The sequence below is a fragment of the Cetorhinus maximus genome, chromosome 16 (assembly GCF_964194155.1).
Source record: "Cetorhinus maximus chromosome 16, sCetMax3.hap1.1, whole genome shotgun sequence".
Classification (NCBI taxonomy): domain Eukaryota; kingdom Metazoa; phylum Chordata; class Chondrichthyes; order Lamniformes; family Cetorhinidae; genus Cetorhinus; species Cetorhinus maximus.
This window is the reverse complement of record NC_135894.1, coordinates 100,765,722-100,788,479: the sequence shown is the minus strand read 5'-3', so window position 1 is coordinate 100,788,479 and position 22,758 is coordinate 100,765,722. Positions and strand designations below refer to the sequence as shown.

The 22,758-nt window shown below is 46.5% G+C and overlaps 1 protein-coding gene across 3 annotated transcripts in view; it reads left to right on the top strand.

Moving 5' to 3' along the window:
- robo1 (roundabout, axon guidance receptor, homolog 1 (Drosophila)) overlaps window positions 1–22,758 on the top strand; it is a 663,637-nt gene that overhangs the window by 239,552 nt on the left and 401,327 nt on the right. For all 3 annotated transcript variants that reach the window (XM_078560414.1, XM_078560413.1, XM_078560412.1), the window contains exon 3: window positions 19,220–19,303. In XM_078560414.1, the coding sequence (XP_078416540.1) occupies window positions 19,220–19,303 (84 nt within the window). The remainder of the gene's footprint in view (window positions 1–19,219; window positions 19,304–22,758) is intronic.

Below are 22,758 nucleotides of genomic sequence, written 5' to 3'. Positions count from 1 at the left end.
GGACTGGGAGCTAAATATCCAAGGATGTACATCCTATCGAAAAGATAGGCAGGTTGGCAGAGGGGGTGGGGTTGCTTTGTTAGTAAGAAATGAAATTAAATCGATAGCAAGAAATGACGTCAGATGATGTAGAATCTGTGTGGGTAGAGTTGAGGAACCGCAAAGGTAAAAAAAAACATAATGGGAGTTATGTACAGGCCTCCGAACAGTAGTTAGGATGTGGGGCACAAGATACACCAGGAGATAGAAAAGGCATGTAAGAAAGGCAAGGTTACAGTGATCATGGGGGGATTTCAATATGCAGGTAGACTGGGAAAATCAGGTTGGTAGTGGATCCCAAGAAAAGGAATTTGTGGAATGTCTACGAGATGGCTTTTTGGAGCAGCTTGTATTGGAGTCCACTAGGGAACAGGCAATTCTAGATTTTGTGATGTGTAATGAGGCAGATTTGATAAGGGAGCTTAAGGTGAAGGAACCCTTAGGAGGAAGTGACCATAATATGATAGAATTTACCCTGCAATTTGAGAGGAAAAAGCTGGAATCAGATGTAACGGTATTACAGTTGAATAAAGGCAACTACAGAGGCATGAGGGAGGAGCTGGCCAGAATTGACTGGGAGATGAGCCTAGCAGGAAAGACAGTGGAACAGCAAAGGCAGGAGTTTCCGGGAGTTATTTGGGAGACACAGCAAAAATTCAACCCTAGGAAGAAGAAGCATACTAAAGGGAGGACGAGGCAACCATGGCTGACAAGGGAAGTCAGGGACAGCATAAAAGCTGAATAGAAAGCATACAATGCGGCGAAGAGCAGTGGGAAGCCAGGGGATTGGGAAGCCTACAAAGACCAACAGAGGACGACTAAAAAAGAAATAAGGAGGGAGAAGATTAAATATGAGGGTAAACTAGCCAGTAATATAAAAAAAGATTGCAAGAGATTTTTTAGATATATAAAGGGTAAGAGAGAGGCAAAAGTGGACATTGGGCTGCTGGAAAATGATGCTGGAGAAGTAGTAGTGGGGAACAAAGAAATGGCGGAGGAACTGAATAGGTACTTTGCGTCAGTCTTCACGGTGGAAGACACGAGTAACATCCCCAAAGTTCAAGAGAGTCGGGGGGCAGAGGTGAGTATGGTGGCCATTACCAAGGAGAAGGTGCTAGGAAAACTGAAAGGTCTGAAGGTGGATAAATCACCTGGACCAGATGGATTACACCCCAGAGTTCTGAAGGAGATAGCTGAAGAGATAGTGGAGGCATTAGTGGTGATCTTTCAGGAATCACTTGGGTCAGGGAGGGTTCCAGAGGACTGGAAAATCGCTAATGTAACCCCCCTGTTTAAGAAGGGAGTGAGGCAAAAGACGGGAAATTACAGGCCGATTAGCCTGACCTCGGTCGTTAGTAAGATTTTAGAGTCCATTATTAAGGATGAGATTTCAGAATACTTGGAAGTGCATGGTAAAATAGGGCAAAGTCAGCATGGTTTCATCAAGGGGAGGTCATGCCTGACAAATCTGTTAGAATTCTTTGAGGAGGTAATGAGTAGGTTAGACAAAGGAGAGCCAATGGATGTTATCTACTTGGACTTCCAGAAGGCCTTTGACAAGGTGCCGCACAGGAGGCTGCTCAGTAAGATAAGAGCCCATGGTGTTAGAGGCAAGGTATTAGCATGGATAGAAGATTGGCTGTCTGGCAGGAGGCAGAGAGTGGGGATAAGGGGGTCCTTCTCAGGATGGCTGCCGGTGACTATTGGAGTTCTGCAGGGGTCAGTGTTTGGACCACAACTTTTCACTTTATACATTAATGATCTAGATGAAGGAACTGAGGGTATCCTGGCTAAGTTTGCAGATGATACAAAGATAGGTGGAGGGACGGGTAGTATTGAGGAGGCGGGGAGGCTGCAGAAGGATTTGGACAGGTTAGGAGAATGGGCAAAGAAGTGGCAGATGGAATACAACGTGGGGAAGTGTGAGGTCATGTACTTTGGTAGGAAGAATAGAGGCATAGACTATTTTCTAAATGGGGAGAGAATTCAGAAATCTGGAGTGCAAAGGGACTTAGGAGTCCTAGTCCAGGATTCTCTTAAGGTTAACTTGCAGGTTGAGTCGGTAGTTAGGAAGGCAAATGCAATGTTGGCATTTATTTTGAGAGGACTAGAATATAAAAGCAGGGATGTGCTGCTGAGGCTTTATAAGGCTCTGGTCAGACCACATTTAGAATATTGTGAGCAATTTTGGGCCCCGTATCTCAGGAAGGATGTTCTGGCCCTGGAGACGGTCCAGAGGAGGTTCACGAGAATGATCCCAGGAATGAAAGGCTTAACATATGAGGAACGTTTGAGGACTCTGGGTCTATACTTGATGGAGTTTAGAAAGATGAGGGGGCATCTGATTGAAACTTACAGAATACTGAAAGGCCTGGATAGAGTGGACTTGGGGAAGATGTTTCCATTAGTAGAAGAGACTAGGACCTGAGGGCACAGCCTCAGAGTAAAGGGAAGACCTTTTAGAACAGAGATGAGGAGAAACTTCTTTAGCCAGAGAGTGGTGAATCTATGGAATTCATTGCCACAGAAGGCTGTGGAGGCCAGGTCATTGAGTGTATTTAAGACTGAGATCGATAGGTTCTTGATTGGTAAGGGGATCAAAGGTTACGGGGAGAAGACGGGAGAAGGAAGAAGAATGGGGTTGAGAAGCTTATCAGGCATGATTGAATGGCGGAACAGACTCGATGGGCCGAATGGCCTAATTTCTGCTCCTATGTCTTATGGTCTTATGGTCAATAATGACCTTCAGAACAGAAATGGAAAAATAATTGAAGTAGAAAAATGTGAAGGGCTATGAGGAAAGGGCTGATGTAAAACTAATTGGATAGCTCTTTCAGTGAACTGGCACAGGCACGATGGGCCGAATGACCCCCTTCTGTGCTGTATCATTCCACAATTCTATGTGAAGAGCTGCATTTAGAAATGGACGTTCATTCCGCACTTCAAATCTCAGACAGTCTCCATCCACCTGTCTAAAATGACCTGTCCTCTGTTTATAATCTGAAGTAAAGGAAAATGTAGCACTTCATCAGTGCTCCAGAGACTTCAGGACAAATCTGAAGGAGTGCTACACTGTCAGAGGTGCTGCATTTCAGATGAGGAGTCAAACTAAGTTCCCTCGTGCCCTTTAATGTCACTATTTCAAAGAGCAAAGGTTTTCTCCCCGATGTTCTGGACAGTGTTTATACTTCCACCAAAGCAGGTAATTGCAGAATATCTGCACATTAACACGTTGCTTTTTGTGGGATCTTGCTGTGCACAATTTAGCAGCTGTGTTTCCTACGTTACAACAGTACCAACACTTCAAAAAATACTTTATTGGCTGTAAATTACGTTGGAACATCCTGACATTGTGATCTCTGTAAAGGAAATTCCTCTACACTGTCTCCATCAAACACTCCCAGGACAGGTACAGCACAGGGTTAGATACAGAGTAAAGCTCCCTCTACATTGTCTCCATCAAACACTCCCAGGACAGGTACAGCACCGGGTTAGATACAGAGTAAAGTGCCCTCTACACTGTCCCTATCAAACACTCCCAGGACAGGTACAGCACGGGGTTAGATACAGAGTAAAGCTCCCTCTACATTGTCTCCATCAAACACTCCCAGGACAGGTACAGCACAGGGTTAGATACAGAGTAAAGCTCCCTCTACATTGTCTCCATCAAACACTCCCAGGACAGGTACAGCACGGGGTTAGATACAGAGTAAACCTCCCTGGACTCTATCCCATGTGTAAGTTATGAGTTAATCTCCATGTCTTCTGCTGTTCCATTTTTCAACTTCCCATATTTACCATTCCTCATGTCATTGTCTGATTGTCCTGTCAATACTCATCAGGATCCCCCTGAAACTTGCTTGAGTTAATTTTCTAGTGATCCAATTCCATTGAGTTGCAAGCGTGTGGATCAATGGGATGTGTGGGCCGAGTCAGATTTAATCGTATTGAACAGATGGCACAGAAACAGGCCATTCGGCCCATCTGGTCCATGTTGGTGTTTATGCTCCACATGAGCCTCCGTCCACTCTACTTCATCTCCCCCCACCAACATATCCTTCTATTCCTTTCTGCCTCGTGTGTTTATCTAGCTTTCTTTAAATTTATCTGTATTATCCTCAGTCACTCCCTGTGGTAGTGAGTTCCACATTCTAACCACTCGCTGTGTAACAAAGTTTCTCCTGAAGCCCCTTTTGGATTCAGCAGTGACTGTCTTATATTTATTATCTCCCCTGCAAGTGGAATCATTTTTTTTACATTTATACTATCAAAGGCAGACAAGTCCCCAGGACCTGATGGCCTGCATCCAAGGGTTTTAAAGGAAGTGGCTGCAGAGATAGCGGAGGCATTAGTCAAAATGTCCCAGAACCCACTCTGATTGGAAAACCACTAATATGATGCTCCTGTTCAAGGAGGGAGGGAGACAAAAGCAGGAAACAGTAGGTCAGTCAGCCTAACATCTGTAATTGGGAAAATGCTAGGGTCCATTATTAAGGAAGAAATAGCAGGACATTTAGAAAAGCTTAACGCAATCAAACAGAGTCAACATGGTTTTGTGAAAGGGAAATCATGTTTGACAAATTTGCTAGAGTTCTTCGAGGATATAACAAGCAGAGTTGATAAAGGGAAACCGGTAGATGTGGTGTATTTGGATTTCCAGAAGGCATTCAATAAGGTGCCACGTAAAAGGTTATTGCACAAGATAGGAGCTCACGGTATTGGGGGTAATGTATGGATTGAGGATTGGTTAATACACAGCAGGCAGAGAGTCGGAATTAATGGGTCTTTTTCAGGTTGGAAAGACATAACTAGTGGATCAGGTCGAGGGCCTCTATTATTTACTATCCATATTAATGACTTGGAGGAGGGGGCAGAGTGTAATGTATCCAAATTTGCTGATGATACAAAAATAAGTGGGAGGGCATGTTGTGATGAGGACATAAGGAATCTGCAAAGGGATATAGATAGGTTGAGTGGGCAGATGGAGTTTAATGTAGGAAAGTGTGAGGCCATGGACTTTGGTAGGAAGAATCAAAAGCCAGACTATTATTTAAATGGAGAGAGACTCCAAAAAAGTGCAGCACAGAGGGATCTGGGTGTTCTTGTGCATGAAACACAAAAAGTTAGCATGTAGGTGCAGCAAGTAATTCAGAAGGCAAATGGAATTTTGGTCTGTATTGCTAGGGGGTTGGAGTTTAAAAATAGGAAGTCTTGTTACAACTGTACAGGGGTGTTGGTGAGGCCGCACCTGGAGTACTGTGTACAGTTTTGGTCCCCGTATTTAAGAAAGGATATACTGGCATTGGAGGCAGTTCAAAAGAGATTCACTTGGCTGATTCCTGGGATGAAGGGGTTGACTTATCAAGAACAGCTAAACAGCTTAGGCCTTTATTCATTAGCATTTAGGAGAATGAGGGGTGATCTTATTGAAATGTACAAGATTCTGAGGGGGCTTGACAGGGTAGATGTTGAGAAGATGTTTCCACTAGTGGGGGGATCTCGAACTAGGGAACATTGTTACAGAATAAGGGGACACTCATTTAAAACTGAGATGCGAAGGAATTTCTTCTCTCAGAGGGTAGTGAATATTTGGAATTCTCTACCCCAGAGAGTTGCGGAGGGTAGATCACTGAAAGTATTTAAAGATGAGGTGGATAGATTTTTGAAATATCGAGAAGTTGAGAACCATGAGGTGTTGGCACGAAAGAGGAGCTGAGGCCTGGGGCATATCAGCCATGATCTTATTGAATAGCGGGGCAGGCTCGAGGGGCCGAATGGCCTACTCCTGCTCCTATTTCTTATGTTCTAAACCCTTTAATAATTTTAAAGGTCTCTCTGAGGCCTCCACCTTTTGCCCCCCCTTAAGCCTGCTTCTCCATTCAATATATTGACAGCTGATCTTTGTCCTCAACTCCACTTTTGCACCCACTCCCCATATCCCTTGATTCCCTGAGAGATCAAAAATCACAGAGTCACAGAATTGTTAGGGAGCAGAGTGAGGCCATTCGGCCCATCGTGTCTGCACCAGCCCTCTGAATGAGCAATTCACTCAGTGCCACTCCCCCACCTTTTCCCCATAACCCTGCACATTCTTCCTTTTCAGATAACAACCTCATCCTCTTCTGAATGCTTTGATTGAACCTGCCTCCACCACCCTCTCAGGCAGCGTGTTCCAGACCCTAACCAGTCGCTGTGTGAAAAAGTTGTTCCTCATGTCGCTTTTGCTTCTTTTACTAATCGCTTTAAATCTGTGCCCACTCATTCTCGATCCTTTTCACGAGTGGGAACAGTTTCTCCCTATCTACTCTGTCCAGACCTCTCATGATTTTGAATATCTCGATCAAATCTCCTTTCAACCTTCTCTTCTCCAAGGAAAAGAGCCCAACTTCTTCAATCTATCTTCACAGCTGAAGTTCCTTATCCCAGCAACCATTCTCATGAATCTATTCTGCACTCTCTCCAATGACTTCACATCCTTCCTAAAGTGCAGGTGCCCAGAACCAGACGCAACACTCCAGCTGAGGCTGGACTAGAGACTTATACAAGTTCAACGTAACCTCCTTGCTCCTTGCCCCTATGAATAAAGCCTAGGACACTGTATGCTTTATTAACCGCTCTCTCAACCAGTCCTGCCACCATGACAGAAGGTGAAGTTTGAATTCATTACACATCCGGAATGAAAAGTCAGATGACAAACCCATCTGGCTCACTAATGTCCTTTAGGGAAGGGAATCTGCCGCACTTTGCCTGGCCTGGCCTACATGTGACTCCAGACCCACAGCAATGTGGTTCACATTTAAATGCCCTCTGAACAAGGGCAATTGGGGCCCAGCCAGCGACGCCCGCATACCATGAAGAATAAAGAAATAAAAACGTTCTCTGCATTGAACTTCATTTGCCATCTGTCTGCCCACTCCACCAACTTGTCTATGTCCTTCTGGAGTTCTACACTATCCTTCTCACAGTTCACAATTCTTCCAAGTTTTGTATCATGCACAAACTTTGAAATTGTTCACTGTACAGCAAAGTCTGGGTCATCAATATATATCACGAAGAGCGAGGGTCCCAACAATGACCACCACGCCCCCCACCGGGAACTCCACTACAAACCTTCTGAAAAACATCCATTATCCATTCCTCTGTCCATCTCAGCCTTAAATCTATTCAATGATGGAGCATTCTCAATCGTCTGGAGTTGAAAAGAATTCAGAATCCTCCAAGTGAAGACATTTTTCATCATCTCAGTCCTAAATCATCAACGCCTTGTCCCCTTTCCTAGAGAAATGAACTCGAGCTCGTTCAGTCTTTCCTGATTGATATAACCTCTCAGTTCTAGTATCATCTGGTGTCATCCTTGTAAATCCTTTTCTTTTGTTATCTTCTCGAGTGCCTCTATTTCCATTTTTATATTGAAGTATTTGAGTGCAGCACAGATGGCTGGAAGTGTGTTGAAGCACATCTTTAGGGGGAGAGAGAGGGAGAGAGAGGGAGAGAGACAGGCCAGCGTATAGATACACAATAGAAGGTGGCATTCTGCAAGGGCGGTTAGCAAGGACCAGGACAGTAAAAGTTAATTCAGCGCAAGAGGCTATTATTCTGAGCCTTAGCATTTGCCCCAAGAGGACAGAGTGGAAAGACTTCCCAGGCCACCAGCCTCTGAGCAGCAGATGCAAAGCCTACCAGGATAATCGAACATGCTTAAATTTTGAAATGAAAGTCATAATAATTACTGTGCACCCACAGAAGCAAGGATTTCATATCTGTCCTCAGATTGCCCGGATCGATTGGGGAGCTATATTAATCTTCCTTCATTTGAATACAAACCAAAAGAGTGGATTTCACAAACTGCGAGCCGCAGAGAGATCGGCTAAAATTTACAAATTATGCATTGCTAAATTGTGTAATTACGCAGCAGACGACGCTGGAGGTAATATCGGTGTTTCATACTGACAGTCCAAATGTATTTGAGGTGCAGCTTGGCTGCGGGTATCTGAGTGAGGAACTTATCACACATCGCCCCAGTGAGTGAGGAATGGTCACACTGCACCCCAGTGAGTGGGGAATTGTCACACTGCACCCCAGTGAGTGGGGAATTCTCACTCTGCACCCCAGTGAGTGAGGAATTGTCACACTGCATCCCAGTGAGTGGGGAATTGTCACACTGCACCCCAGTGAGTGGGGAATTCTCACTCTGCACCCAAGTGAGTGAGGAATTGTCACACTGCACCCCAGTGAGTGGAGAATTGTCACACTGCACCCCAGTGAGTGGGGAATTCTCACACTGCACCCCAGTGAGTGGGGAATTGTCACACTGCAACCCAGTGAGTGAGGACTGGACACACTGCACCCCAGTGAGTGAGGAATTGTCACACTGCACCCCAGTGAGTGGGGAATTGTCACACTGTAACCCAGTGAGTGAGGACTGGACACACTGCACCCCAGTGAGTGAGGAATTGTCACACTGCACCCCAGTGAGTGGGGAATTGTCACACTGCATCCCAGTGAGTGAGGAATTGTCACACTGCATCCCAGTGAGTGAGGAATTGTCACACTGCACCCCAGTGAGTGAGGAATTGCCACACTGCACCCCAGTGAGTTAGGAATTGTCACACTGCATCCCAGTGAGTGAGGAATTGCCACACTGCACCCCAGTGAGTGAGGAATTGTCACACTGCACCCCAGTGAGTGAGGATTTGTCACACTGCACCTCAGTGAGTGAGGAATTGTCACACTGCACCCCAGTGAGTGAGGAATTACCACACTGCATCCAAGTGAGTGAGGAATTGCCACACTGCACCCCAGTGAGTGGGGAATTGTCACACTGCACCCCAGTGAGTGAGGAATTGTCACACTGCATCCCAGTGAGTGAGGAATTGTCACACTGCACCCCAGTGAGTCTGGGCCATATTGTCTATACATTTATGAGATTTCGGCGTTGCACATTGAGCCTGCATTGATTGCTCTTCCCTTATTTGCCTTACATGTTCATTGCCTTCTTGGACCACTGCATTCAATGTGATGTAGATACATCCACAATGCTGTTAGGGAGGAAATTCCAAGATTTTACCCCAGCAGCCATGAAGTAACCAGGATGTATTCCCAGGTTACAATGGTGAGCGGCTTGGCAGCGCACCTGCAGGCGGTGTTAATTCCCTGAACCTGCTGCCCTTGTCTTTCTGATGGTAGCCGTCGTGGGTTTGGAAGGTGCTGTCTAATGAGCCTTGGTGAGTTGCTGCAGTGCATCTTGTAGATGGTACACACTGCTGCTACTGTGCGTCAGTGGTGGAGGGAGTGAGTGTTTGTGGATGTGATGCCATTCAGGGGCTGCTTTGTCCTGGGCTGTGTTGAGCTTCTTGAGTGTTGTGGGAGCTGCACTCATCCAGGCAATTGGGGAGTATTCCATCACACTCCTGACTTGTGCTTTGTAGACAGGGGACAGGCTTTGGGGAGTCAGGAGGTGAGTTACTTACTGCAGGATTCCTAGCCTCTGACCTGCTCTTGTAGACACAGTATTTAAAAATGTCTAGTCTCTCTGGTGTCTTTTGTATCACAAAAGACCAATTACCTTGCATCATATTGCTATTGGTGGGATCTTGCTGTGTACAATCTCTGCTGTGTTTTGCACATTGAAACAGTGACTACACTTGAAAAAGTATTTTGGGCCACCCTGAGGTTGTGAAAGGCGCTATAGAAATACAAGTTTTCTCTTTTCAGAACATTTTTTGCAGCAAGTGGTTCAATTTCTTCTTGTTACCCGTCCCTAATTGCCCCTTGAGAAGGTGGTGGTGAGCTCACCAGGAATGCTGGATTGGTTCTGGGGCCTGGAGCCTGGGAGATTGGGGAGGGGACGGAGATCGGGATGTGTTACTATTTCAAAATAGTCCCCCCTGGCCAGGAGGTTACAGAAGAGGCGGGGGCCGTGTTCAGATTCCGGGGAGGTAAGAGGAGGGTCGGGCGAGACATGGCCCGATCCTGACCCGCTGCTGAGTCACGGGTGCAGGCCCCTCTCACTCTCTCCCACTCGTCCTGTGAGCTTTAGCAGGGTCATTATGGGGAGATGGTGGCAGAGTCGTGATGTCACTGGATCAGAGGCCCAGTCTCGTGCTCTGGGGGGCAAGAGTTTAAATCCCACCATGGCAGCTGTTGGAATTTAAATTCAATTCATAATGTCAGGAATTGAGAGCCAGTCTCAGCGATGGTGACCTGGTCTGGGCCTACATGTGACTCCAGACCCACAGCAATGTGGGTTGACTCTTAACTGCCCTCTAAAATGGCCTAGCAAGCCACTCAGTTCGAGGGCAATTAAGGACGGGCAACAAATGCTGGTCTTGCCAGCAACGCGCACATCCCATGAAAGAATAAATCAAAGCATTGGACAGTACCACCAGGTGAGACAACCAAGGCAGAACTCCAGGGCATTCCAAGACTGTGGTAATGAATAAACTCTGTGGATTAACAGCAAAACTTCCATTTATATAGTGCCTTTTATGACCTCGGGGCATCCCAAATCGCTTCACAGCCAATGAAGTACTTTTTGCAGTGTTGTCAATACAGGGAACCCGGCAGCCAATTTGTACACAGCAAGATCTCACAAACAGCAATGTGACAATGAGCAGATAATCCGTTCTTGCGATGTTGAGCATCTCAGTTGAAATTAAAGTCAAGGATAACTTAGGAGTTGGCATTTTAACTTTTTCCGTCTTGCTCCCTTAATAGAGAGATTTAAAATATGTATTTCCATCTGCTTCGCCCTGGCGATCGGGCAATGAATATTCAAACCTAATAATTGTGGTTTGGGAATCTTAATTCAGTCTGAACAAGAACCTGGAAATAAAAAGCTGGTATTAGTGTAAGTGACCATGAAGCTGTTGGATTATTGACAAAGCCCAATTGGCTCATTGTCATCCTTCGGGGATGAGAAGTTGTCGGTTTTACCAGGCCTCGGCCTATACCCGATCCCAAACCCACTCCAACACGTCTGACTTTTAACTGCCAACTGAACTGCCTCAAACACTGAAGTCCTATCAATTTGGGGTGGGCAATAAAATGCCAGCTTTGCCACCGATGCCCACACCCTGAGAATGAATAACAAAAAATATAACCTCAAATTGAAACCAAGGTCAACAAATGCAAAATATTCAGAGGTTGTAACAGGAGGGATTACAGGGCACCAATCAGATCTCACTGTTCAGATTACAGCATCATGTTCTCCAGCGTTTGAAGGCATCACAATGACAGCACAAGGTTTGAACTCTCTCTCTCTCCGCCTCTGTTTCCCTGAATTAATTTATAATTTTTACAATGTAATCCCACCCTGCTCCACACACATGTCTGCAAAGTGAAGGCCCTCTCAGCCTGTTGCGGGTTTGTTTCCAGACATTGCCTGCTGGCTCATGTTGTGATTGATGCCTCGTCTCAGGGTGGGATTGTACGAGATTTGCAACATGAGTGCTACGTTTTTGGCAGGTTTTCAAGCCATGTTGTCCCAAACCCGCCACGTTATTTACGTGCTCCTGGGAAAGACGCCGTTTCCACGGCGAGCGGGCTCTCAGTCTCCCGCCCGCCATCACCCCACGGCTGCCTCGCGCCGGGCGCCATGTTTACAGTCCAGCCGCGAGCACACACTCAGCGCTTCCAGACCACCGCTGCTGTACAGAAAACATGGCCCTGAGACTGAAGAAGACTGCGGCCCCCATGTTCAGCAACGTGTCCCTGGAGAGTACGCTGGCCAGCACTCGGATGGCCAGAGTTTAGTGGGCTGCATGGCTGCCTGAGACCCCCACCCTCCTCCGCCCCACTCCACCCACCTGATTGGTGGCAACTTTTCCCATTGGACTGCAGGCTGTGCTCTCAGCTCAGACACAGCCAGTCTCCTAACCTGCATTGCATGGGCTGCCCAGTTAGCTTGACCATGGGGGAGACTGGTCCAAACCAGGATGCTGACATTGTTAAGGGGCTGTGGGCGCCTCCAGCAGTGACTGTGCCATGGCCCAGCTTTAGCGAGGAGATTGTACAACGTGCGTAGTCGTCCAGCTGTTCTGCCGTCCACTGAAACGCTCATGGATTTGCAGACTGTGCCGGTGGGGGCGGGGGGAAGGGAGATGCTCCGGATCACTTTGTGACACTTCGATGCCTCTGTGTTGCTTGAGTGGGCAGATAAGCGAGGAGCTGGACCCCAATCATATCAATGTGGCTGCGCCTGAACCGTCTCAGTTGCAGAGGAATGGTCACTTTCTACAGGTTTCCCAAAGGTGTGGCCACTTCCTTTGCCCACCATAACCCCCAACCCCCGAATGCTTGTGCACCATATTCAATGGCAGGGCTGCCCCTAACCCCGACCCCCCCAGCGCCTCTCAAGCTTGAAGTCCAACTGGTGACCCTGGCGATGTGCTGTACACAGTTACTGTGAACTCACCTTCGAGTTCCCCTTAAAGTGCAGGCCACCAAGTGCACGCCTTTTATGTGACTTTGCGAAACACGTCAGCGCGCTTTCCTGCCGATGTGAACAGGCGATCTAGCAGGAGGGGACGATTCCAGCGGGCTGGCCTGATACTGATAGGCTGATGTATAATGATGAGGTTCTCGATGTCTGATGGTGGGAAACGCAGCCCACGTTGGCAGGCTGAGCGGACGATCGCAAACTGGTTTCCCGCCGTCATAAAACCGATCGCTCCATATAGTCCGTTCATGCCACCAGTCATGCCCGACGCCAGTGGGCACAGAAATTTCCACCCTCAGAGTCAATAGCGCATGGATTCAACCAGGGCGAGTAGCTAATGTGAGCTGGATCTTCCAGTGCAGTACTGCGGGCATGCTGCGTTATTGGAGATGCCATCTCTTGGATGAGGCATTAAACTGAGACCCTGTCTGCCCCCTCAGGTTGATGTTGAGGATGTCACAGCCACTAATTTGAAGATGAGCAGGGGTGTTCTCCCGATCTCCTGATCAATACTTAGCCCTAAACCGACATCACTGAAAGCCAGATTATTCTAGTCTCATTTGTCTCATTATTGTGTTTTGGGAGCTTATTGTGCATATTTTTTTCATTCTTCCATAGGATTCTAGTGTCGTTGGCTAGGCCAGCATTTATTGCCCATCCCTAATTGCCCTTGAGAAGGTGGTGGTGAGCTGCCTTCTTGAAACGCTGCAGTCCATGCGGTGTAGGGACACCCACAGTGCTGTTAGGGAGCGAGTTCCAGGATTTTGACCCAAGTCAGGATGGTGAGTAGCTTGGAGGGGAACTTGGAGGTGGCGGTATTCACACCCACCCCCTGCCCTTGTCCTTCTAGGTGGTGGAGGTTGTGGGTTTGGAAAGTGCTGCTGAAGGAGCCTTGGTGAATTCCTGCAGTGCATCTTGTAGATGGTACACACTGCTGCCTCTGTGCGTTGGTAGCGGAGGGCTTGAATGTTTGTGGATGTGGTGCTAATCAAGTGGGCTGCTTTGTCCTGGATGGTGTTGAGCTTCTTGAGTGTTGTGGGAGCTGCACTCATCCAGGCAAGTGGAGAGTATTCCATCACACTCCTGACTTGTGCCTTGTAGATGGTGGACAGGCTTTGGGGAGTCAGGAGGTGAGTTGCTTACTACAGGGTTCCTAATCTCTGACCTGCTCTTGTAGCCACGGTATTTATATAACTGGTCCAGTTCAGCTTCTGGTCAATGGTAACCCCAGGTTGTTGATAGTGGGGATTCAGCGATGGTAATTGCATTCAATGTCAAGGGGAGATGGCTAGATTCTCTGTTGTCAAGGGGAGATGGTCATTGCCTGGCACTTGTGTGAAATGAATATTACTTGCCTCTTATCAGCCCAAGTCTGAATGTTGTCCAGGACTTGCTGTATATGGACATGGGCTGCTTCAGTATCACATTTCCTTACAATAAAACAGTGACTACACTTCATAATTACTTTATTGTCTGTGAAGAGCCCTGAAGCCATGAATTTTACATTCAGTTTGAGGGAGAGAAGTGGGTCCAAGACTATGTTTTTAAACTTAAATAGGGGCAATTATGAGGGCATGAAATCTGAGCTGGCTAAAATGAATTGGCAAATTAGGTTAAATGATAACTCAATGGAAGTGCAGTGGCTAATATTTAAGGGGATATTTCAGAATGCACAGAATAGATAGATTCCAACTGGTAAGAAAAAGTCCAAGAGATGGACACACCATCTGTGGTTAACCAGAAAAGCTAAAGATAGCATCAAACTTAAAGAAAAAGCAAATAATCGTGCAAAGACAGGTGGCAGGTCAGAATACTGGACAGAATATAAGGAACAGCAAAGGATGACTAAAAGACTAATAAGGAAGGAAAAATTAGAGTATGAGAGAAAGCTAGTTAGAAATATAAAAACAGATAGTAAGAGTTTTTGTAAATATTTTAAAAAGAATTGATTTAACAAAGTGAGCATTGGTCCTATAGAAAGTGAGCCTGGAGAATTGATAATGGAAAACAAGGAGATGGCTGATGAATTGAACAGATATTTTGCATCAGTTTTCTCCAAAGAGGATACAAGTAACATCCCAGAAGCAGCTATAAACAAGGAAATGAAAGGGAGGGAGGAACTCAGGAAAATTACACTCACCAGAGAAGTGACACTGAGTAAATTGTTGGAGCTGTGGGCTGACAAGAGCCCGGGTCCTGATGGACTTCATCCTAGGGTCTTAAGAAGTGTCTAGTGAGATAGCTGATGCATTGGTTTTAATTTTGCAAAACTCCCTAGATTCAGGCAAGGTCCCATTAGATTAGAAGATAGCAAAAATTACTCCATTATTCAAAAAGGGAGGGAGACAGAAAGCAGGAAACTACAGGCCAGTTGGCTTAACATCTGTCATGGGGAAAATGTTAGAAGCTATTATTAAAGAAACTATAGCAAGGCACTTGGATAAGCTCAAGGTCATCAGGCAGAGTCAACATGGTTTTGTGAAAGGAAATTGTGTTTAACCAACTTATTAGGGTTCTTTGAGGAAGTAACATGTGCTGTGGATAAAGGGGAAGCAGTGGATGTACTGTACTTAGATTTCCAGAAGGCATTTGATAAGGTGCCACATTAAAGGTTATTGTGGAAAATAAAAGCTCATGGTGTAGGGGGTAACATATTGGCATGGGTAGAAGATTGGCTGGCTCACAGGAAGCAGAGAGTAGGCATAAATGGGTCTTTTTCAGGTTGGCAAGATGTAACAAATGGTGTGCCACAGAATCAGTGCTGAGACCTCAACTGTTCACAATTTATATTAATGACTTGGATAAAGGGATGGATGGGATAGTTGCCAAATTTGCTGATGACACAAAGATAGGTAGGGAAGTAAGTTGTGAAGACAACATAAGGAGGATATAAAAAGATACAGATAATTTAAGTGAGTGGGTAAAGATCTGACAAATGGAGCGTAATATGGGAAAATGTGAAATTATCTATCTTGGCAGGAAGAATAAAAAAGAAGCACATTATCTAAATGGTGAGAGATACCAGAGCTCTGAAATTCAGAGGGATCTAGGTATTCTTGTGCATGAATCACAAAAGGCTATTATTCAGGTACAGCAAGTAATTAGGAAAGCTAGTAGAATGTTATCATTTATTGCGAGGGGAATTGAATACAAAAGTAGGGAGGTTATGCTTCAGTTGTACAGAGCACTAGTGAGACCACATCTGGAGTATTGTGTACAATATTGGTCTCCTTATTTAAGGAAGGATGTAAATGCATTGGAAGCAGTTCAGAGAATGTTTACCAGACCAATACCTGAAATGGGCAGGTTGTCTTATGAGGACAGGTTGGACAGGCCAGGCTTGTATCCACTGGAGTTTAGAAGAGTAAGAGGCAACTTGATTGAAACATATAAGATCCTGAGGGGTCTTGACAAGATGGATGTGGAGAGGATGTTTCCTCTTGTGGGAGAATCTAGGACCAGGGGTCATGGTTTAAAAATAAGGGGTCGCCCATTTAGAACAGAGATGAGGTGAAATATTTTCACTCAGAGGATTGTGAGTCTTTGGAACTCTCTTCCTGAAAAAGTGGTGGAAACAGAGTCTTTGAATATTTTTAAGGCAGAGGTGGATAGATTCTTGGTAAGCAAGGGGGTGATAGGTTATTGGCGGTTATAGATGGGGTGTAGATTTCAGGCTCGAGGGGCTGAATGGCCTACTCCGGCTCCTTGTTCATTTGTTCATATGTAAGGCACCATAGAAATGCAAGTACTTTTCACACCAGTTCCTGCGCCATGTAACTAATTGTAGGTGAAGATTGTTGTGATGATTGTCTGGGAGGTGTCCTGCTGCTGAACAAGGTGCAGCCCACATGGTATTCCTGGTCTCTCTCACTCAGCCCACATGGTATTCCTGGTCTCTCTCACTCAGCCCACATGATATTCCTGGTCTCTCTCACTCAGCCCACATGGTATTCCTGGTCTCTCTCACTCAGCCCTTAAACACTGGCGGCTTAGGATTGCCAGCTCCAGTTGGACGTATTCCGAGATGTTTGATCACATGACATCCCCCTCCATTGGTTACCTGACGTGTCGATCATCACGGTGTCCCGCCTCCCCCACATGCAATTGAAAAATGGGCAGATAGTTCATTACCCATTTGGATGATCCTTGACAGTCAAACAGTCTTTTCCTTTCACTGTCCCTGATATTTTAATAACTGACAAACCAAAGTTCTCAAAGTGATATTTCAATAATGTGACTATTCTAATTGCCATTATGATATTGCTCCAACTGGAGACTGCTCTTCCATTCCTGGAGACTCCAGGGGCTGCACATCAGGGGTCGGGCTAGGGGAGGAGTGTGGGGGTGGACAGCTCGCCTCCTGGAAGCAGAGCTGATGTGGTAGCTGACCTGCTCCATGCCAGCCTACCCCACGGCCATAATGTGCTGCGGGCGGTCTGAACTGGGGCATTGTGGGACTTCCGCCCCCCTCCACCTGATTGGCCGGCAGCTCCATCGGTCCCAACAGTGCCAGGAGCTGGTTAGTGGGCGCTGCCGGGACTGCAACCAGGAAGGGAAAAAGAGGCCTGGTGGACCCCAGAGTGAGGCAAGTCCAGCGGTCTTGGGCAGGGTGGATTTGGGCAGTTTAGGGAGGGGCCGGGTGTTGGTGGGGGAGGGGGGGTAGGTGGGGCTGCAGGGGATGGGGTGGGTGTGTTTCACAGAGCAGGTGGGTAGGAAGAAAGTGGTGGTGGCGGCAGTGGGGGGTACTTCCTCGGAGAGTGGGGGGCTTCCCCACAGTGCACAAAGGGCACCCCCACCCCTGAAGATAGCAGTTCCTTCCCGCCCTTTGAAAACGTTTTTTAAAAAAGTTTTTTTTTAACAATGCAGTTAAAACAATTGTCGGTGCAGACTCGATGGGCCGAAGGGCCTCATCTGCATTGTGCGATTCTGTGAATGCCGCCTGACTGCCCACGCCAACCGTAATAACCGTGGGCAGGGTATAACTGGGGTTAATTGGCTTGGTTAACAAGCTCAATTGATTATTTATTTAAATAGGGCGGGTGGGCTATTACAATATTGGTGCCCACCCACATCGCCGTGTCATGGGGTTGAGCTCAGGAGTGGACAGGGAGGTGGGCAGCCGGCCCTACTTTACCTGCTTCCTCGCCTAAAACACGCCAAGCGGGGGGACAGGTAAAACCCAACCCCCCCCAGGGCAGTCCTGGACAGGTTGGCAACCCATTTGCCAGGCTCAGTACCCAAGGGGCAGAGATAAGTTACACTCACTGGCGCTTTGACCCTGGAGCTAGGCTGTTAAACCAGCCCCTGTTTTAGGGAGCAGCAGTAGGAATGTAAATGGACTGTTATGCATATTGCGATAGCTCTGGGCTACACTTTGCTTGAGCGGAGTTGGGCTGATTTATATGTTTATGCTGTTTACAGACCTTATACAGCACATCCAACTTTATATAAAGATTTTAAAAAATTTTCTGCAGCTTTATTGAATGTTACATAGTCGCATAGTTTATCATGTAGGCTACGAATACCATCCAGTTGATGGTCAGTCAAGAAAGATAAAGTATCTGTAAATACTGCATTCAATAAGTACATTTCCTTTGTGTCTCCCACTCTGTACCTTTCTTTATCTCCGTCTGTGTACCCAATCTCTCTGCCTATCTATGTTTCTCCCTCTCTATTTTTCACTTTCTCTCTCTCTGTCTCTCTCTCTCTTCTCACTTTCTGCCTGACTCACTCATTAATGAGATTTTAACTTATTCAAACCCCATTCACTTTCACAGAGTTGAAATCTGGCCATTTCTCTCCCTCTGTCTCTCTCTGTCACACTCTGTCGCTCACTCTCTTATCGTTCTTCCTCTCTCTCTCTCTCTCTCTTTATCTATCTCTGCCTTTCAGTCAATAACCATAATCACAGGGTAACAGGATGTGCCCTAACCTTGAACAGTTTATAACAATACCTCCTCCGACTGCTTTCCCGGAATGCAATTTTATTCCTGGCATGGAACTGTCTGAGTGGAGAGGCTTCTATTCTTTTATTGTGCTGGTTGCTATGGTGAGGAAGGCATCCCACCTAAACTTTTGCAGGTGTCGGCCTGATTATTGCCTCCACCTGGGGTGTCTTATCCTATATTTTGACTTTGAACCAGACAGATTGTTGTGCAGGGGTTAGCAGCTGATGCGATGCTTTCCTCTTCCCCCTCCATGATGGAGAATGTGTAGTATTTACCTCCAAAACTGCCCCCCTTCTCTTCCCCCAACTTCACAACAGTTAACAGGAGGTTAACAATGTTGTCTCGGAGGTTTGTGATTGTCGACAGGTGATTGATTATGCAGTCAATAGCTTTGATTAACAATAAGCCTGAAAATAAGCAACACTGTCATTCGCCTGTCTGTCTGTCTGTCTCTTGTATGTTGGCACTTAGCTTTTGTCAGAGCCTGTAGCACAGAGACAGAGGGGTTTTCATCTTGGCTCTGGGAAAGTGCCATTAGGGAGAAAAGAGGAGAGGACAGACAGAGATGCTAGCATGGGAGTGATGGGGAGAGTGGCAATGGGTGACCAACCACATGACTTACAGGGTTCGACTTGGTCATCGTTGAGTAATGAAGGGATTGTCAGCTTGTTGTGGTCACTGTATGTCTCCGTCTTGTTCCTGGGTCTGTCTGTGTCTGGGCAGTCATTGTTCAAAATGCCGCATGTCTCTCCCATCCTGAACTCGTCAGCAGCTTTGATGTTTCTCCCGACAGACCCGGTCAGCCAAGAGAGGAGTAACGAGAGTGGAACACCAGCCCCCACCTCTGACAACGATGACACTTCATTTGGCTACACAGGTAGAGCTCGTTCTCTCTCTCTCTCTCTCTTTCTCTATTGGTCACCTCCCTGTATACACTTCCCCTTCCTCCTCATTACCATGGTTACTATCTCCTCCCTTCTCCAACCCCTCATCACCATAGATAAAAGCAAAATACTGCAGTTGCCGGATTCTGAAACAAAAACAGGAAATGCTGGGAAAACTCAGCAGCTCTGACAGCATCCGTGGAGAGAGAAACAGAGGTAGCATTTCGAGTCTTCTTCAGAGTCATACGGACTCGAAACGTTAACTCTGTTTCTCTCTCCACAGATGCTGTCAGACCTGCTGAGTTTTCCCAGCATTTTTTAAATTCCTCATCACCATAGTTACCCTCCCCCTCCTCCTCATCACCACGGTTACTCTCCCCTCCCTCCCTCCTCTTTATCAATTACCCCACCATTGCTACATCTCCTCATCCCAACTCTCACACCCAATGCAGCTCACGCGATCCTCACTCCAAAGTGTGCATTTTAATCACCAGCTCAGAGTGATTCCATTCACGTTCCAAATCCAAATCCTAAATTGCTGTTTATTGTCTGCTGCTGCTTAAGATAAATTGTTAACTTGCGTGAGTGTGACTACGAGGGAGTCATGTGACTAATGGAGCTGACATTTTTGTCAGGTCGATGGGAGATGCCAAAAGTTTTCATTTGCTGTTTGACTAACCGAGGTGCTAAAAAAAATGAGGCTTTTAATTCCAAGACAATTAAATACTTGGAGATAAAAGCAAAATACTGCGGGTGCTGTAAATCTGAAACAAAAACAAAAATAGCTGGAAAAACTCAGCAGGTCTGACAGTATCTGCGGAGAGGAACACAGTTAACGTTTCGAGTCCGTATGACTCTTCATCAGAACTAAGTAAATATAGAAATGAGGTGAAATATAAGCTGTTTGAGGGGGGTGGGACAGGTAGAGCTGGATAGAGGGCCAGTGATAGGTGGAGGCAAAGAAGAGATTGCCAAAGATGTCATAGACAAAAGGACAAAGGGGTGTTGACGGTGGTGATATTAGCTAAGGAATGTGCTAATGGTGACATTAAGGGTAGAAAGCAGGATGAGCAAGTGACAGATAGCCCTAGTGGGGGTGGGGTGGGGGGAAGGGATCGAAATAGGCTAAAAGGTAGAGATAAAATAATGGATGGAAATACATTTAAAAATAATGGAAATAGGTGGGAAAAGAAAAATATATATAAATTATTGGAAAAAGGGGGATCGGAAAGGGGACGGGGATGGAGGAGAGAGTTCATGATCTGAAGTTGTTGAACTCAATATTCAGTTCGGAAGGCTGAAAAGTGCCTAGTCGGAAGATGAGGTGCTGTTCCTCCAGTTTGCGTTGAGCTTCACTGGAACAATGCAGCAGGCCAAGGACAGACATGTGGGCATGAGAGCAGGGTGGAGTGTTGAAATGGCAAGTGACAGGGAGGTCTGGGTAATGCTTGCGGACAGACTGAAGGTGTTCCACAAAGCGGTCGCCCAGTCTGCGTTTGGTCTCTCCAATGTCGAAGAGACCGCATTGGGAGCAACGAATGCAGTAGACTAAATTGAGGGAAGTGCAAGTGAAATGCTGCTTCACTTGAAAGGAGTGTTGGAGATATTAGCCTGAATGCTGTGGCCCCTCCCGCTGGTTGGATCTCCTAGTGCCGCAGGAGTGAATGGGTTTTTGAACAGCTCGCTGCACCTGCAGGACCGGAAAGTCCCGGCCATCGTTTACCTCTTCAAGTTACTTGGCGATTGAGCTGTTTCAGAATGACCCGTCGGCTAATTAAAAGGGCAATGCCTCTGTTAAGATGATACGAAGTTTGGAAATGTTGTCCACTATGATGAGGATAGTTTTGAACTTCAAAAGGACATAGTGGATTGGGCAGACAAGTGGCAGATGAAGTTCAATGCAGAGAAGTGTGAGGCAGAAAGAATAGGGAGAAACAGTATGAAATAAAGGGAGAAACTCTAAAGGGGGTGCAGGAATAGAGGGACTTTGGTGTATATTTACATAAGTCAGTGAAGATGGCAGGGCATGTTGAGAGAGCAGTTAATAAAGCATATAGTATCTTAGGCTTTATTAATAGGCGCATTGAGTACAAGGGTAAGGAGGTCACATTAAACTTGTATAAGACACTAGTTAGGCCTCATCTGGAGCACTGTGTCCAGTTCCGGGCACCATACTTGAGGAAGGGTATGAAGGTATTGGAGAGGGTGTAGAGGAGATTCACAAGAATGATTCCAGGAATAAAGAACTGTGGCTATGAGGATAGATTGGAGAGGTTGGGACTGTTTCCTTGGAGAAAAGAAGGCCGAGAGGAGACTTGATAGAGGGATTCAAGATCCTGAGGGGTATGGACAGGGTAAATAGTGAGAACCTGTTCCCACTTAAGGGAGCATCAAGAACTAAAGATTCAAAATAACTGGCAAAAGGAGTAAAAGTGATGTTTGGAAAATTTTTCACCCAGAGGGTGGTTGGAGTCTGGAACAAACTTCCTGAGAGGGTGGTGGAGGCAGGTTCGATCGAGGTATTCAAAAGGAAATTGGATTGCTATCTGAAAAGTGAATATACAAGGTTACTGGGATAAGGCAGCTGAGTGGGACTAGATAGAATGCTCTTTCAGAGAGCCAGTGCAGACTCAATGGGCTGAATGGCCTCCTCCTGCACTGTAAAGTTTCTGCGATTTCTAACCCCAGGACACTGAAGCCAGTTGCATCTCTAATGAATTGGGGCGGTGAGTTTGCTTGACACAGACTGGGGATTGACTCTGGGATTGACCTGGGATTGACCCTGGGATTGACCCAGGGATTGACCCTGGTATTGACCCTGGGATTGACCCTGGGATTGATTCTGGTATTGACCCAGGGATTGATTCTGGTATTGACCCAGGGATTGACCCAGGGATTGACCCTGGGATTGAACCTGGCATTGAACCTGGTATTGACCCTGGGATTGACCCTGGGATTGAACCTGGGATTGAACTTGGCATTGATCCTGGGATTGACCCTGGGAATGACCCTGGGATTGACCCTGGTATTGACCTGGGGATTGACCCTGGGATTGACTCTGGGTTTGACCCTGAGTTTTTTCTCCTTGTTGCCTTTGCCAACCTCCCTGATCTGGTCCTGATTTCACTTTGAGGTTGAGGATGAACTACACTCTCTCGCCGTTCGATAGCACCCGCCTGGGTGCTTGTAGAGTTTCTACTTGTTTCTGGTTCCCTCTCTCCATCCGAAGCTAAATAGTACATCAAAGGCTCTGTTGGTTTCCACTTCGGCTCCTTCTGTTATTTCCCTGCTCCATCTCAATTCCATGGGCCTGAACTTCCGCGGAGTGACAATCAGAGCCGGATTGCCGCTCTGCTCCTACTTTCCTAACTTCAATTTCTTCGGATCCCTTGTCGCCTGACCTTCCGATTCAGGCCGGGTGAGAGCTGTGCAGGGCAGCCCGTTCCAG